The 19,196-nt window shown below is 39.9% G+C and overlaps 1 protein-coding gene across 2 annotated transcripts in view; it reads left to right on the forward strand.

The window, feature by feature from the left end:
• The window catches only part of ptprn2 (protein tyrosine phosphatase receptor type N2), a 200,874-nt gene that overhangs the window by 30,058 nt on the left and 151,620 nt on the right, over positions 1-19,196 (forward strand). For both annotated transcript variants that reach the window (XM_088322837.1, XM_088322838.1), the window contains 6 exons: positions 3,810-4,042; positions 4,225-4,597; positions 4,661-4,942; positions 5,060-5,103; positions 5,391-5,737; positions 12,741-12,827. In XM_088322837.1, coding sequence (XP_088178963.1) covers positions 3,810-4,042; positions 4,225-4,597; positions 4,661-4,942; positions 5,060-5,103; positions 5,391-5,737; positions 12,741-12,827 — 1,366 coding nt within the window. The remainder of the gene's footprint in view (positions 1-3,809; positions 4,043-4,224; positions 4,598-4,660; positions 4,943-5,059; positions 5,104-5,390; positions 5,738-12,740; positions 12,828-19,196) is intronic.

The raw sequence follows: 19,196 nt of genomic DNA on the forward strand, positions 1-19,196 counted from the left end.
CCGTTTCATTGAAATCAAACCACAAATGTTTACGTTCTTTGCTAACGGTTCCTCCTTGACTCATGAGGTCGCAGATCAAATCTCAGGGGGAAGAGCATTCAACAGCACTGGGGCCCGAATGGATAACACTCTCGAACCTGCGGATCTCTTCTAGGCTCTTGGGATCACTCGTAGACCAGATTTTTCAGAGCGAAGGCTCCGGACCGGAAAATAGGGGGGAAATTAAATCTGAAAGATATGCAGTACACTATGCCCAGAGTGAAAAAGTCTTGGATATACCCTAGAAATGGAGGGGGCAATCTTGGAGTGGATTGAAGCCTAGAGAAAAATGGATATGAACTTTTTCGGCTAAGTCTTTGTTTGCAAGCTCTTAAGATTTCAAAAGCCAAATATATGAAGGGTTTTCTTCTATTTATTTTATGTGGTCAATTTATAGCAGATTTAGGTGATTGGCTTCAATGCAAGTACATACGGTAATTTGTAACTAAAAAGTTACATTCAGAGTAACGCACTCTTTTGGGTGTCAGTGATTTGGGGGGGGGTAACAGAATTACTTTAATGAGATAACTACTGACTGTAACTCATTATATTTTTAAGTAACGCGCCCAAACTGTGGTACACCCACAACTCTAAAATGAAGCCAAATAGAAGGATGAGTCACATAGTCCACACTGAGCAAACTGTAACTGCATCGCTGAGCCACCTGAGGGCAGTAGATTCCTTCAAAACATTCAGTAAAGCAAACATGGGAATTTTGCCTCCCCCCAACCACCCATTGCAAACATAATTGGCTTTTGCAGGCCACTCTGAGCTTAATATCTTGTAACAGGCGTGAACCATTAACAGTCAGCAGTCAGTCGGGAGAAAGGCAGTGAATAAAAAGTGAAAATTACGGGGGAGGGATGGCGCCAAACGAATAAAAGTGAACAGCCCTGCATTTAAACTTCAACCTTGAAGCGGTGATGTCATTGCTCTGCGTTTTATCTCGCCCACAATGCACGACAGTGTCCCTCTTTTTATCGGCTGAGCATCGTCTCGGCAGTGCCGTCAGGGGGTGGGTTGCTTTGCAGAGAGCATTGTGTTCAGCCGGTTAAATTGCAGAAAAACGAGGGAATCGGGGAGCAAAATGGCGAGGGACGTCGATGCAATCGATTTACAATCTCTCCTTATCTCGAAAATGGCGTGTCTTTCCAGTCGATAGGAATCGAGCGTTGAACAAAAAAGCCGAAAAAGAGCCGTCAAGATACGTCGGTGGTCTACAAGTACCAAGCAAGTTATGCCCGCCCAGCTATGTACATTCCCAAAAATATTTTGACTATAGGTAAAATCGGGCCTAGAAAAATCCAGCCGGGCCTGCGAGTAATAAAGCCCGTACTAGCCCGAGCCTGACCATTCACCTTGATTTGAGGGACCAAGTCGGAAGCAGCTGAATTTTCATAATTTATTGGTGGAGGAGGAAGTGGGTGTTTTCGGCCAACTATGGTTTATTTTTCCTTTACGAACATCACAACCTAAATTTTCGGGTTGCTATGAAGAAACAATACAATTTTTAACTGTTTATAACAGGCACATCAAACATATGGCCCCATGGCTGGATCTTGGCCTTTGGAGGATTTAATCCGGACCGCCATAATTTTCTGAGTGTCAAGTAAAAGAAGCGAGTCTCTATATCATTTCTATCATAAGTTATGATATTTTAAATAAATGCAAACCACATGCTCTCTCCGGTCGCTAAAGGGCAGTGTTGAGTTCTTATAGTTTCTTGAATTGGTTCAGGTGTAAAACTGTCACACACAGTTAAAATAAACCAGTCCACATGTGGAATGGAATGGTCTGCATTTATGTAGCGCTTTTCAAGTCAATGAAGACCTCCCAAAGCGCTTTACAATGTGCTTCACACTTTTCCTTTTTACACACTAACTAAATGCCAAACATAAAAATGTGTTTCTCCATTGTTTGTGAACAAATGTGTTGTGTCTAGCTAAGAGTCTTGTCTTCCGTGATTGTAATTCCGTGATCTAGCTACGGTAGGTTACTGATGTAGGCTGAAGATAGAGCACACCGTAATACTGTAAAAAAAAAAAAGGTAGAGAATTAGAGCTGACATTCTTTTACACATCTGGCCCCTCTCAGGACAGAAAGTCTTGATCCGAACCCAGAGCCAAACAGAGTTGGACATCCCCGGATTATAAACATAAAAACAAAACAAAACAAATTCGTATTTTACCGGCAGCTCTTCATTAGTCAGCTTCTGGCTTTTGATTTTTGAATCTGTTACATATATGAATGCATATTAAAACCCATTTACATTATTAGAGAATTTGTCAATGTTTTAGTAGCTTGATATTATTTGAAAGGTAAATTGTGACAGTTTGTCAAGTGTAAAATGAATTGCATTATGCGGTTTGTGGCACAAAACTTTGCTACAAACCGATGACCACAAACATGCAGAACAAGCTGTACGATGCATTCAGGGGATGCAGCAGCAGCAGCGTCGGCGTGAGTGCACGTGGGTGTCAGGGTTATTTTAAAGTAACCTGCTTTTAGCGGGAGCAAAATCATTCCCTTTTTCTGGTTTTGTTTGTTTTGTCTTTGTCAAGGTTTCTGCCGTGTCTACGATGTGAAATGACTATGGCGGCGAGCTTGTGATGCATATTACCTTGGCCTTTGCCAGCAAACACAACATAATGACGCTTTTAAGCTATCGCCGCGCTGTCAAAAATGCCACAAATGGAGCTTAATAAAAAAATAATATATATATCATATCACCATTTGCAAAGTGTGTTTTCAAGCAGATCCGGCATTTATCTTTTTTTGTGAATTTGTTTTTAATTAGACCAGAAATGTGGGGAGAAAAAGTAGACTAAAATTGTCCCCCTCAGATATTTTCTCAATGTTTCAAATTAATTACGGCTACATTTTTTTAACTTAAAACCAAATTGGGTTTATATTGTACAAAACAAACCTTAAAATTTTAGTCATTTAAAAAAGAAAACTCAAAACATGTTAATACAGGTACAATTCCAGCATATTTTTTTGTTGAATGTTAAAAATGTGCTTAATTTGATTTAAATATACCGCAAAATTGGTAATTCTGTTAAAGACTGTATTATTATATTGAAAGAAATGAATAAGTGAATAAATAATAACATATTTTGTGTTGTACAAAACAATCAAACTCCAAAAAGCAAAGTAAATACAATAAATAACAGAACATTTTGTTTAGAACAAGCCAATAAGCCATTCAAAAATGTTCGGTGGTGCAAAAAGTGGTCCCCAGTTCATACTTAGTACACCGTTAGCCTAATTTTTCCCGAGAACTACGAAACCTAACATGTAACAAAGAAGCATCCACGGTGGCATGTCTGTACTCGCAACCCTTCTAGCTTATTGAACATGTTGGCCATGTTGAGTCTGTGGTGTTATTTTCCCCCCATTGCATGGGTAGCTCCATCTGGTCCTGGGCATCCTGGCACTGCGCCCCATCTGCCTCTCTGGAGTTGCGTATTCCAGCTATGTGTTTGCAATTAGCAGAGACGTTGGCACTGTGACGCCCTAGCATAGCTTATTGTTCAGCTCTGGTGTGCATGTGTGTACATGACTGTCCATGGGCTGCTACAATACATCACGCTGAGAGGCTCCTGCCATACAAACTACAACCCCGGCCCAAAAACATGTATACATCTATTAGTTTCTGGGAGAACTGTCAATCAAAATGATCTTGTGTAGCAAATTTTCATTATTTGTGAAATATGTATCTTATTTTGCCCATATAATTCCTGAATGTAAATGGCTGTTACCTCCCTCAGGTCTTACATGGCAGGATGACACTACCCAGCAGCTGATCTCTCGAGAGCTCTCTAAACTAAGGAGCATCCCTCTCAGCCGCCAATTGGCATCAGAGGGGACCCTGGGGTCCTACAGCAAGACGCCGGGCAGGAACCCGAGGCCTGGGCAGGCAGAACGTAGTAGGAACCTTCAGCACTTCTTGAAAGGCTTGCAGGTTCTGCCACAGCTGGAGAAAAACACTGGAATCACTCAGGTCAGAGGCTGCTAAAAATATTCATTCATTCATTCATTAATTCACAAAGTAAGTATATTGTCATGTAATTCATTGCTAGCAACAAGTGACTGAAAAAAACTTTTTCAAAATGTAGTTGATCAACATGTGTCAATCAATAGTGAGCCCTATTTAAATTATTTCTTTTTGTCGCCTGATTGTAGAATAAGGGCATCTCTTATGATAGTCCTCCGGATCTACGTCCCCCAAAGTTGGGCTGGATGGAAACCAGTATCTACAGTCTGCAGGACGGTGCAGGCCAAACCCCTGTCACTAAGGTCTTCTCTCAGAGTGGCGAGGGCCGACACCCCAAATTCAGCACCCCCTACAGGCCTCCCTCCAACCACCTGGAGCAGCTACTCAACCAAGGGGGCCCTACCGAGTCCAATGGGAAGATCCGCTACCTTGGCTATGTGCGCCCACCTCCAGATGAGGTGGCTTTTGGACCCAAATCTTCAAAACCGGATTTGGATGGATTATTATATAGAACCGGATCCAATCAACTGAGTGCCAAGAAGCCCCCAAATTTCATGAATGGTAAATCAAATGCCACATTGTGGTTTAAAACTCCTGTGTAACATTTCTGGTCTTCCTTTCTAGATCGTTTGATCCAGTATATGGTGAATAATTTGGGAGGGAACAGCTTTAACACGGACACTTGGAAGGCCAAAGACCTAGACCAACTGGCCCAAGTCATCACTGGAGCTTTACAGGAAGCTAATGTGAGGCATTCAGGAAACAAGGGAGCCAACCCAGGACCTGAACCCAGCCAGGTTATCGAGGGGGACCGAATTGCTGATGCAGAACCAAACCAAGTATTGAGTGTGAAAGCAGACAATGTCCTGGATGTTAACCAGAAATACCCTTTAAAATTTGGACCAGGTAGGCAAACATGTTGGGCTAGCTAGCTAGTTAGCCACTGGCTAGTGCAAGTGCAAGTGAATTTTTTTCCCAGATTTTAAGATTTCCTTGGAGCTAAATTTTACTTCTTCCTTCTAGGCAAACAAGAAGACGGCAAAGTTAGCAATGAGCCGCTTGACCAGGTGAATTCCAAATGCTTGTTTTTCACAAGTGTCAATTTTGAGTCCTATAGATCAAAAACTTGATCAAAGTTCCAGACATTGAATTGAAACAAAAGAGCATCAGCTGGCCTAGGTTGTAAGTATGGATAGACCCAAGTCAAGCAGGCCACGAGTTGGATAACACCTATAGATCAAATATGTTTTGGAAATATCAATCTGTATTCTGTAAAGTTGATTAGTAGACCCTTAGTAATTCAGTAAGTCTTTTAAATACACAAGAAAAACAATCACACATTTTGTTGTTGCAGCATTCGGCCATTTTTTCTAAGCTCCTCAACTATCTCGACAAATTCGATGAGCCCTCGGTCGTCCAACCTGCTCCTGCTGAAAAAGTGATGGGCCTGGAGAGTGTCCGCAGTCGGACGACGCAGTCTAAAGGAGCAGTGGCGCCTGGCGGGGAAGGCTCCATCTCCCGTTTAACTGGCAACCTGGTTACACCCGATGCACAACAGGCGAACTCTGAGATGGGGAAGTGGATGCACGATCTCACCGGGAATGACGTAAAAGTCAAGACTCAGCTGATCCACGTCGGACTGAAAGAGTTTTCCAGCAGAGGGAAGGACAGACATTTTGGATACATCATAACTGGATCCGAGTAAGTATATACTGTTTTTTAAATATAGATATTTATATAATATATTGCCTCAATGTCAAAAACAATTATTTCATTGTAAAAATGCACACACACATATATATATATATATATATACATCTAGAACCGTATTTTCCGCACTATAAGGCGCACCGGGTTATAGGGCGCACCCTGAAAAAATAGTTTTTGGTCCTATTTTTGACATACATAAGACGCACCAGATTATAAGGCGCTACAATGGGAACGTGGACAAAACAGTCAGATAGTTCAGTCCAACTTATTACCCCCTTAACATTCCGAAAGCTTGCAAAGACGCAAATACGTGTCGAGAACACGTGCGGATGCGGTGTCCGTAAGATGTCACTCAAATGCATCGTTCCATCATTCGGAAGGTTAAAGTCTTGGGATTCAAGAAATGATAACCATTCCTTAGTGTCTATTTTCTTTTTCGCTCGCAACTTTCCTGTGCATATGACAATAAACACTTGGAATTGAGTTTAATTTAAAAATAGACACTCCATTCCATCCATTATCTGCACCGCTTATCACAGAAACATCGAGTTCAGTCTGAAACAAGATACAGGGACAATATAAAACCCGGAATAGCTCACCGAAGTTGTTGTGTTCATAATAATGTGCAGGCAATGTCCTCTTATATCCGTGAGGGTAGTAAATCCAGGAGAATACAATATTTACAAATACAGAATAGAAAAAAATGCTTTCTCTATGCCGTCAGCCACATGCTATACGCATTCATCTTTTTCGGCCAATTGCAGGCTTTGTTTCGCCGTTTAAGCCAATGGCAGCCTGTAAATGATAAAAAGGATCCGCCCCTTGACCTACGAATAACTGTAGCCAATAGTGATCGATTCAACTGATGATTGACACATCTTTTTCGGCCAATTGCAGGCTTTGTTTGCCGTTTAAGCCAATGGCAGCCTGTAAATGATAAAAAGGATCCGCCTCTTGACCTCCGAATAACTTTAGCCAATAGTGATCGATTCAAATGATGATTGACACATTGGTTAGCCAATGAAACGCCGGTAAATAAATCCCAGCATCCACCGCGTACTACTTGGCGTTCGGGGGAAAATCTAGTCGGCGGCTGCAAGTTAGTTGGAAAACTTTGCAACTTTAAAATTGATCCATAAATAAGGCGCACTGTATTATAAGGCGCATGGTCAGCTTTTGAAAAAAATAAAGGCTTTTAGGTGCGCCTTATAGTGCGGAAAATACGGTAATTATGAGTTACATTTCTTAAAATGTGAAATTATTTATTCTGCGTATTTGTTAGTCATTTCAGATACATATACTATTTTCTGTCTATTAGGCGCACTGGAATTTAAGGCGGACCTTCAAAAATAGTATTTTGTGAAAGATTGTTCCTATATAAGGGACACTGGATTATAAGGCTCATGAAATCCAAACTGCCAAGGTTGTATAAAAAATAATACCAGTAAATAATGGACATTTATTTTACTTTAAAAAAAGGCCTATCATTATAAAATCTCGTTTCACCACTATAAGGGATTCATTCATAATTGTTTACCGTAGCATTTAGTTTTGTATATATGCATTTCAAATTACATTTACCATATTTTCCAACCTATAAGGCATTTCGGATTATGAAACCCACCTGCAAATTACTTGCAAGACTTTTTTTTTTCTAGTTAAAATGTCTCAAAATCATGAATAAAAACAGCCTTTACCAACTAATAAATATAACTCAAAGTATTGTACGTTTTTTTTTGTGTGTAATTAATTTGAAGATAAATAATTTAATTCTTGCTGTATTTTGATTTGACAGGTTAAAAATATATGTATTTTTTTTATTTATAAAAATCATTAATCTATATCTTAAAATGCATTTTGGGGTAACAACTGACATTCTGAGGATGTATGTCAGATACATGACTTGGAATTTTGATTACTGTCAGCAACTCAAAGTGGAAAAAAAAGGTTTTGAGCTTATGAAAACACACAAGGATTTTTACTCAATTTAATGGAATATATTTTTCTTTTTATCAAGGCTTTAATCCTCTGTTGTAATTGTATGTTGTCACATTTTCCATAGAAAGCTAAAGTGAAAAAAGTCATTGTGCTCCTGTGCTGCGTTCAATGATAACTCCATGTGGACGTGGGCTCAGGCTCAGTAATTATTGGCCACTGTGTCTCGCACACCCCTGCGGCCCTCTTTTAAATCCCTTTATGGCGTTATCAAGTCTTGTGTCGCTGGGTTGTCCTTCACCTGTGTCGTGCAGTAAAGTCCCCACGCTGTATGTGGGCGCTGATGTTCCAGAAGAAAAGTTATACACATATTTATATATTTATATATATATTAGATTCTCTAAAAAGGACACATCATTGACCAACTGAGGAGTCTATTGCCGGTGAGTGGACCCCAACCTGTTTATCTGACAGACAGCTCCTGACATGATGCCGCCGCCTGGGGAATTTGGAGGAAAAGGCCGCAATGCGATGTGAAGTGGGGGAAGCGAATGAAGCGGACAGAATGTAGTAATCCCTTGGGGGTTTGGGAGAGGGACGGATGCTAGCATCAACAAGCGAGACACTCGTGGAGCTTGCCAGGACTGCTGCCGAGGGAAGCGAACGTGCCTGGAATGTGTTCCGCCAAGATCGAAGGCGTCTTAAGTAACACTGTTTGGATCGTTTAAGGTGATGCCGTTTCACTCTGACACTCTAGGTGGCGATCAAGTCCTCATCCTAGTGGGATCCAAGTGGATCTTTTGCGTATGGGAAACCGAGTGCCAAAATGACATTTTGAATGAAAAACATTTTACATTTTTTTGTTTAACAGGCTATTATGTAATTAAAATAAAATGTAAAAAATTGTGTAGCACTTGTCAGTGAAACACAACTTAATATAATGTATATAAATATTCAATGAACAATAATAAAGAAATGCTCCCCCTTTTCCTCAACCGGGAACGTCAAAAACACGCACACACAAAAAAATAAAATATACTCAATTATGGCAAGGTTAGAGTATACTATTGGGAAAAAAATGGTATTTATGAATTATCTACTGTATTAAATGGATTATAAAACGAGCTTATTAAACCCTAATGACCAGAGATTTGAAACTGCGCATTTTAGCCCCATGTATCCTATGTATACACCGCAAAATACGGTGGATAAGAGTGGGGGTTTTTAGACTATACGCTACGGTATTTGTGCATTGATTCATCAATCGTAAAACAATGCGTTCGTATGCAACGGTAATCAAACCAGAGTCGCAGCGGTGAGAGCCTGGGAGCTTGCACTGGCTTTAGGGTTGCGTCGGGGTCCTTGTCTTTATGCCAAAATCGGTATGATAATAATCTTAATTTTCATTGGATGTGGTCTTGAAAAAGTCTTAAATTTAAATGGAAAAATCCTGGGGTAACCCAGTTTTATCCTTGTGTAGTAGACAACAGTTTAACATTTCTCAAAAATACTATTTTCCAAGAAAGCTGAGAAAAACGGCTACTTGTGAACGGATGCATTTGAAGCAGAACTTCCATTTCGGTGCTTCTTTCTTAAAACATTATTTTAATTCCTTCAAACTCTAAACAATACTTTCCATAAACACAAGGGCACTTGCAAGAACACTTATACATGAACTTTTCAGCTCCCCATGTGTCCAGTGACGTGATCACATGATTCGCGTCATCATGGCAATCACGGAGGTGCACAAACATCATCCATTTCTGTCCCGAACATTACCGATTAACTTTCTTTTTTTTTAGAAAGTGTAAAGCTTTGAAGCGCAACAGTCTGTACTTATATCTTCACTTCGATCACGACACTGCACGTACTCAACATGGGGTGGCGCCTACAAACTGCCATATGTTGTAAAACGCTGGATACAGGAAGGAAACTAGGCAACCTAGTGTTGATCAAAACCACTTCAGCCATCTTGTGGGGATTTATCATACTGATATATATTTTCCGAAGCCTATTTAATAGTTTAAAATATATACATTCTTACATTTTGGCACGAAGGGACAATGCTTCTGAAACTTATTTTTTTTGGTATATCACTGAATCAGTTAAGAACATGACCCTATTTATAATAATGAGTCCTGATGTCAATCAAAATACAAGTAGCGGGGCTACAGGACAGACATGACCAAAGTCCAGGAAAAATAATGGATCTTAAAGATCAAGCACAGGCCCAAGCCATCTAAAAAAAACATTGAAATAATCTTTTTTACATCAAGTTTCTAGACATTGCATAATGGGGACTTCTGATCTGAAGTGTTGATTGTGCTCTTCTTTTTTTATTCCATGATCCATTCCGAATTTCTTCGTTCGTGCACGGCGCGATCCCTGACTTTTCGTTAACCTTGTTACTCCCTACTCGTTCTCGGTGAAATCGACAACCAAGTATCTTTCTTGTGTGTCCTTCTCATTTATTTTGCCCTCTGCTTTTCTCTCCACACCCCTCCTCCTTCGAATTACCTTTTGTTTGGTCTATTTCCTGGGCGATTTAGCCCGCGAGAGCGAAAGACAGAGAGAGAGAGAGAAGGAGAAGACGTGGACTGAGCCGAGATGAGGCATGGCTTTATCAGCCCGCCATTACACTTCACCTCCATTCCATTTGCACCTTATTATTCTCATCTGGCGGCAAGGGGCGCGTGTTCCTGCCTGCCGCGTTTGTGTACTCTCACTTTGGACGTGAGAGAAAGAGGATGGAGGGAGAGTATGGTGGGCAAAGAGCATGGAAGATGAGAGGGAAAGGAGGAGGTGGGGAATGGCGTAGAGGCGCATCCATATGATGCAGCCATTACACCTCACGTAGGTTTCATTTGCACCTTATTGTTTGTCCCATTGCGCTAACAAAAGCAGGTGATATAGGAAGCCTGAAGTGGCAGCTGACCCCATTCCATTCTTTTGCTTTGTTTCAGACTTTTCATCCAATTTTTGGTCATTGATAGTACAAAATACTTCATTACTTTGCGGTATATTTATGTATTTTGGTACATATTGTTTTCTCAGATTCCATCAAGCTTGATCCTGTTTGTATTTTACCAGCTTAAAACTCCAGAATTTGTTTTGCTCAAATGTTATACAGTATTTTCAAGACTATAAGTCGCTCTAGAGTATAAGTTACAACAGCCATAAAATGAATGATAAAGAATGACAAAACATAAGTCGCACTGGCGTATAAGTCGCAATATTTTGAGGGATTTTTGTCAAAATAACGTTTCCCTCTTGTGAAACATTAAGCCATGCTTAGTTGTTTTTACCTCCCATGTTGAAATAATCAACAAAGCCCTAGAGCGCCTGCTTGCCGTTTAATGTTAAAATAGCATGCAAAATGATGTACTGTTAATGTGTTAATAATTTCACAGATAAGTCGTTCCGGAGTATAAGGCTAATTCATTTTACGATTATCTTTTTGAGCCAAAAATAAAATAAAATTAACATCCATCTCGTTCCCTTTGCAGACACTGCCGCTGGCTAATAATGCTAGCCTCATGGAGGTGGGTGCTCACTAATGATAGCATAGGGGCTGTTAGGTGGCACCATCACTAATCAGAGGGCCAGCAAAATCATGCAGTTATTTCCATGAAGTAGAGCTATACTAAGGTCCACAATTTATTTTAAAAAAACATTTCAGCATCTTTGCCAACCATATTGTTTGGCAAGTGTCAAGAACCGGAACTGGATTAGGACCCAAAAGCGTGGCGTTTCTCACACAAGCCTTTTATTTTACGGAAAATGGGGAGTCATGCACATTAGGCAGCGGTCTTGCTTGGAATGACCGGAAGCCAGAGGCCGACAAGATAGATACCAATTGCCCGAGCAGATATCGGACAGATGGGGTTGATACCTGACGGGACGGGATATACAGGATTGATAAGAAAACAGGATATCGAAATTAAACAGGACATACTAGACGGGAACGAAACTGGAAACCAATATTAAAAAGGACAGAATAAACGGGAAAAATACCGGACAGGAAACAGGACCGAGTCAAAACCCACGTCTTGCGGGGCAGAGGTCCATTGATGGACTGACAAAGGAAGAGTGAGAGCACTGAGCTTAAACAGGCGGAAAGCCAATCTGTCAACGAGCCACAGCTGGCGCCACTTGGGCGGGGTCAATTGGGCGCCATGGCAACCTCGACAGCAAGTACACATTTTTAAACTACAGTACAGTATTAGTGCTCTACCTATGGCAAATGCTACTTTTGTTTATGTCTTTGAGGATAATTTTTTTATTATTATTTTGGTTACAGGAAAAATCTCTGAGTGCTTATTTTCACATGAAATGCATTTTGGGACTTTTGCAGATTTACTAGTAGACTTTGTTCAAAGCAAGAGAACTGCTGTTTATGCAATGCAAAAATCTAAAATGTTTTAAGGGATTTCTAAATTAAAATATTGAAGAGGTGAATGTGATATAGTTAGAGGAATACTGGAGTATATTTCAGTAGTTGTCAGTTCACAAATCCTTTGACCTCCACGGTCCTCGGGGTATCGATTTCTGCGGTCTTGGGCAAGTACAGCCTGGGAGCACCCATCCCCCCTCTAGGTCGCTTTTTTGGGTAGGGGTTTGTTCCCCAACATGAAATAGATAGTATTGGTTTTCATGGTTACCAGTACCAAGGAGAAGCCTCCTTATCTGAATATGGTACAAGACTTTCATCATCTGGTCTCCGTTGTATTTTGGTGTAAAGCGTCCTCCCGCTCTTCAGAGATGAGCCAAACCTCTGTATTGACTGGCAGCGGCGCGTGACTGTACGAATAAAAACCCTAATGACTAGGAATAAACTATCATTTTACTTCCAATTTGGGAATTGGAAATCAATCAAAATACAAAAATGAAATATTTCCCCATCTGTGGTAGTAGATTGCAGCATTGCCTAGTTACTCCTTGATTACAGTTACCGGTTATGGGTGGTTCTGAATTGAGGCCCTTTAAAAGCCGTCTGTGTCTTACACGGTGTCAGACCTCCAAGCATGACGGCCATCTGCCTCGTGTGCTTCCTCTACAGCTCCCTCACCTCCGACCAGGCCATGAACTTGATGGAACGACTCACCCAAGAGCTCAAGCTTCACGCTGCCGATCTCACGCAGCTGTCGTAAGTAACCGGCCTGTCACACGCACACACCGCGCTGTCCCAAGTTATTACTGCAGTCGTTAATAGATGGGGCCGTAGGAACACACATTTTCAATGGCCTATGATAAACTGTTCAAGCTGGTATTTTTTAGACTTATACATTTACGGTAATATATATGTGAACAAAAAATATATAATAAGCAGTAATTAAATGTTATATACATAGCTCTGATTAAATGACATAAAGAAACATGCATGAACAGGAAATAATTCATTTTACTTGCGTTTTGTGTGATGTGACTTGAGCTGGGACAGTGGTGTTTGTTCATGTATGTAGAGGGTGGAAGAGATGGTGGTTTAAAAATGAGACTGAATTTAAAACTTTCACTTGCTAGGATTGTTATGTCCTTCGATGACTCTGCAGCCTTTATTTTTTATGATTGTCCCGATCTGTGATTAAGGGCAATACAAATAAATTTGACTTGCCTTGGGTTTATTGGTTGCGCTCATATTACATAGCAAGGGTAACAATGCATGGGCCTTCTTAGTGTTTCTTTATAATCGCAAGCTTCGTTTCCTTTGTTGTCATGTTTTTGCTTCTACCTTTAGCATCAATTCAAGTCTTGGGACAAGTAGCTAATATATACAGTACAAAAAGGGAGTATTGTATCACAAAGTTTTTATGAAGCATATGAGATTAAGAAATGAATGAAAAGAAAGGCAATTTCAGCGAATAGCATTTATGTATCTTAATAATGTTGTTACTCAAACATCCATCTATTTTTTGCACAGCTTAGCCTCACTAGGGTTGCAGCCATCATCGGGCAGTGGGCAGGGGACAGCCTGAACTGGTTGCCAGACAGTCGCAGGGTACACAGAGACGGACAACTCAACCCGCTCAGTCACACTGAAGGACAATTTGGACTGGCTAATTAACCTGACATGCATGTTATGGGAACTTGGATCCTCCCGGAGTTACCTGAGTAAAAACACACACAGGGACAGGGAGATTATGCAAACTCTGCATGGGGAGGCTGCGGTATATGAAATCGAACCCTGGACCTCCGCTGCGCCGCGCTGACGCCCAATGACACAAACAAATACACAATTTTTAGTCACTACCATTGACGTGTTAAGATGTCAAATATCCCATTCTTAACCATTTGGCAGAAAAATGATCTAAAACCCATCCCAATTTAAGCAAAGTCAGTTGACCTTTCAGCCATCCCCATTAAATATTACTCAACCAATGTCCTTCTAATTGGACACAACATTTTTCATGGAATATCTGCCTTCCAAGTTACTCAACGCTCCAGTCTTTTATGTTCATTGAAATTGACTAAAGTTGACTCCAGTTGAAATGTTCCACGCCACCCAGCATAGGGAAAAAAAACATTTGTCGGTCTGAGAAATAAACGGCAACAAAAAAAAACTTTGCTGCAGCGCCAGCCAACAAACGTAGGCGTTTGTTGTTTATCCGACCTTTTTGAGTGTTTGACTCCTCCGAGCGGCCTTAATTACCTCGGTGTGTCTTTTGCATTCAAACAGCCCCCTCTGTCTCTCTCTATACGCCTCGCCAAAGTTAAAAAACAATCTAGCCGTCAAATCCTTCTCTGTTTGAGGCGAAGAGCGATTAGATGCAGCCGCATTGCTGATCAGGTGGCAAAAATACATAGTTGTTCAGGGGGGTGGAGTTGTGTATTCACAGGGGATCGAACAGTCCTTGAACTGTTTTTTACAGGACAGTGTCTCAGTGTTGGACCATGTAGGCGTCAGTCGAGACGTGTTTGACGCAAAGACGAGAAGAAGAAGAAACTTGTATGTCTCAGTGGATGGTTATTCATAACACATGGTTGTTGGGATTAGAATTCAGAGAGATGGTTGGTGTTTTGACATTGTTGGTCTTTGGACCCTTGTTGTTCTTCACCAGTTTTTTCTACACTGTAGGTGTAATATACTCATCCACTATATGAACTATCAAATACTTTAGTTAGTCACTCAGGATGAGCTTTTGACGGATGTTTATCATCATTCTCGTCATTATAATGTGACGAATACTCTCTTTTGGACCATACCTTTGGAGTGTAATGCAGGGGTCACCAACCTTTCTGAAGCTGATGGCAATATTTTTGTTACTGATTAGCTCGAAAGTCTACCAGTTTGATATGCATTTCGAAAATACATATTTATTACGATGTTGTCAATCTGTTAGTACCAGGTTGTAACTATTATTTTTAGCTTTATGTCAATTATAGGCTGATTCAAAAATACTTATGAAATATTTTATCACGTGTTTACAAAGTCAAGTCATGTTTATTTGTGATGCCCTTAATCACAAGGAGTCCCAAAGGGCTGCACAGACCACAGATTATTGCAAACTGTCATCATGTAGGGGATGGTTATTACACCATCCCCTGCATGAGGGCAAGAAAAAACTCAAAAACCTTAACATGAGGTTAATGCCTATAACTTGTCATGCCGGTTACACATAAATGTCCTAGCTCCTTTATATATATATATATATATATATATATATATATATATATATATATATATTATACATTTTCTAGGAATGTGTTCACAGGGGATAATTTTCTAGGAAATTACATTTACCCATAACTGGTAAACTATTTGCAGAAGCGGTCCAGAAGCGGGCTACTCAAGATATTCTTAGGGGGGTACCCATGGGCACGGCATTGGTTTACAGGTATTTCAAGGTTTGGTATATTTTTGGGGGTACAAAAAACCCTGAAAATAGAACTTTAAATAATCTATTACATTTCACCAAAGGACTAAAACATACCTGTCGTATTCTTCTTCTTAAATATTATTAATCTTAATCCTATTACTATGACTATAACCTGTCCCATTAACTTTCAAAGGAATTTATTTTTCAACGCATCTCAGTTCCACTTTCTACAATGTTTCTTTACACTTCAGACACTTTTTAAAAAAAATTCTCAACAGCAGTCCGCTTTTGTAACCTCAAGGAATTCAGATTCTAGTCTAATGAAACAATGCTCTGACCGCTCTGTAACCAGTGCATGCCCATCAAATTCCTCCTTCTTGACCTCGAAAGAAATTGTGCCAAGGAGACTCTCGATGTTTTCACGTCGGAGCCTCCAATTTATCTGTAATGAGAAAGAACGCAGGGACATGTCATCAGGCCGGCACTGATTGAGTTAATCCTGTTATTACAGCTGCCATATCACATCACTGCTAATCAACCCTGATGCTAACGCACGTGATGAGCAGTATTTGTATATTGATGGAATGGCCAGATGTGGCTTGAGTACTCACATCGTGACCAGCACTAGCAGTTCAGATGGATCTACTAAATTAACATTGTAGATATTTTTAATGGGTTTTAAAGCAAAGATATTTCAACACGTTGAATTTTTTTAATGCAATAGAGTGGGACTTTTTTAAATAATTTAGAAAACATAAAAAAAAGATCATCTGTCAACATTTCAGAGTGATTCATTGGGGAAGAATGCAAACTTTTTTTTAGCAGATACTCGGATGATTGTATCCCTCTAGAAATCCTGATTTAAGGTAAAACAATCATTTGGGAGATGAAAATGTAAATAATGTTTTATGAATATTTCCTTAATAATGAACTAAGGATGGTCTTGTAAAACTTCGTGATACCAGCAAATTTAATATTAAGGATTGAGCAAATATTTTTGGGTCATTTTTTTACTGCAATACAATGATCACCGTGCTGCCCCTTCTGCCTTATGTTTGTGCCATAGCCATTGGGGTGCAATAAAAAGACACACATAAAATATTACAACACCCTCATACAAGCTCATTTTTTATTAATATTAAAAACATGAAAAATAAAAACTTATAAAAGTGTTCTTATGCTTTCATAGTTTCTGAATGTAGTTTTTGTAAAATAAAGAAAACAATAGTTGAAATAAGCAAAACTATCTCATGCCGATAACCCCACTATTGGAAAGTTACTTTCAATCTCCAAATAAGACTATTTTTATCCCCTCAATGTTATTTTTAAGTATTTTTTCTTTTTATTTTACTAAAAATAAGCACTGTATTTTCTGGACTATGAGGCGCACCTAAAAACCACTAAACCCTCAAAATTGAAAGAGGGCCTTATAATTCTTTATATGAAGCAAAATACAATGGGTAAAATTGGAAACACATGCATAACACACATTTATTTGGTGCCTTAATATACAAGGTTTTATGGCATACTACCATATTTGTGCATTGATCAATTGAAAAACCTCTGTAACTGTAATCACCAAAGCATTGTTTGCAATGGGAATCAAACTCTGGTCACGGCCGTGAGAATGCCGTCACTTAACCAGTTGACCGGAGGTGATTCCGATGACATGTTAAAAGGCATTAGATCTTATCATCACATTATTTTTACTCACAGTTCCAGAAACAAATGTTAGAAAATTTGAGAAAGCAAACGTCCTGCAGGATATAAGCACAGTCCGATTCATCATAAAGAGTAGTTTCCCTCTTTTTTTGCGTTTATTTATGTCTTTCAGGATGGTTCGGTTTTCTCCATTCTCTAACATTCGTTTCTAGCACCTATAGTAAAATAATTTAATAATGAGATAAAATCAAATACCTTTGTATATGTAATTTGTATCACTTGTGGTCTAGTGGTTATTTTTTCGGCGTTCTCACTGCCGCAACCCGGTTACGATACCCATTGCATTCAATGTATTGCGATTTTCGCTTCTTCACTTTGATCAATCGGTGCATTAATATATACCGTAAGTGCATTAGATGCACAATGTTTATGCATGAAGAAACACATTAGCTCGTACTGTATTGTTAATTCCATGCGTGTTTTAGTCCATTGCACCTTTAAAATGAAAAATACGTGACAAAATACTATTTTGGGGGAGGGTGCACCTTATAAATAATAATAATAATAATAATAATTTCCTTGTATTGTCATTCTGTGTAACAATGTACACAGAACGAAATGTCGATTGCACCTGACCCGTTGTAGCGAGCCGATGCAGCCGCAGCCAACAGAGGGCGCCGCCGACCACTTTTTAAGTCTTAGGAATGACTCGGCCGGGGCGCGAACCACCGACCTGCACCCAGCCTTATAGTGCATAAGATATGGTACCGTATTTTATCGCACGTAAAGCGTACTGTACTTAAAAGTGTGTCCTGCGTGTGATGTAAAGCGGCGGATGTTGCTAAAGGGTGAAGTGGCCGTCAATGCTAAAGGGTAAGGTGTGAGCATGTATATAATGCAAGGTTCACAATGCGGAGCGATATCCTCAATTCCGATTTTTGGGTAAAATCTGATGTTTTTGTGAGATCGTTCACATTTCCAACTAAATGCGATTTGTAGGCGAGCTCCCGACTCGTCTTTGCGTCTCCTGTGTGAACGCGATGAGTGTGTCGCTTGCGCAGACACGTGACATCACACACAATGCGTCCATTGTTTGCAGAAATACTCAGGGATGCTAACGCTGTAGCTTATCTAACAATTTGAAAGTTATTGTTCTATTGGAGGCTGAACAGAGTTGTCCCCGAAATATTAATTATATCCAAAACCTTATTTTTCCCTCCATTGAATGCTTTCCGTGTTTTCGTCAACCATGGTGTGTTGATTTCTATGGTACGCAAAAGTAAATGGACAACCAAGCAGCCACAAGAGAATTGGAGATGAATAAATCGATGGTTCGCAAGTGGAGGAAGCTGAAAAACGAACTCTGACAAGTTTTTATCTGTGTGTTTTACCTCTAAATATTGTAATAAACCACGACCAAACTCAGTTTTGCTCCCGCTATATTTCTAAATATTCACACCTGTATGCTTGCCTGTGTTGTTGTAAGGTAGTGGTTTGCATAAATTCGACTACCACGCAGAATCTGACTCCCCTTCACTTAAATGCTGTTTTGGACAAAACGTGTGTCACGATCGTAGTCTGTATAATGTGCATATTAGGGATCGACTTGATTAAAACAAAAATATATTGTAGCCTATATAATGAGCTTATCAAGACATACAAACATCACCGACACTGCAGCGCTGAGAAGCATTGTTAACATGAAGGAAAGTCAAATGTTGCTGAGGAGTCAGATCTAGGCACAACAGCGGCCGCAATAGAGGGCACGAGTGCCCTATCGTGCGGAGCGCCCTTTGCGTGTATTAAATACAGAAATATAACCAAATACAGAGACTGCTTCTTTTAACATGGTGTGCCCTATGGTTGTGAAAATATGGTAGTACTTGACAATTAATTTTATTTGGCTGTCCGCTACAGAATTTTTTGGTACACTTTCGTCATCATTCTTACGATGTTACATATAAAAGATAAACAGAGAAAATGTCCTGTCTTGTTGCCTCCCCCAACTACTGGATTCAAAATATATCAGATGTCCCGAC

This window comes from Urocampus carinirostris, chromosome 18 (assembly GCF_059441175.1).
Source record: "Urocampus carinirostris isolate Australia breed hairy pipefish chromosome 18, RoL_Ucar_1.0, whole genome shotgun sequence".
In the NCBI taxonomy this organism is placed as follows: domain Eukaryota; kingdom Metazoa; phylum Chordata; class Actinopteri; order Syngnathiformes; family Syngnathidae; genus Urocampus; species Urocampus carinirostris.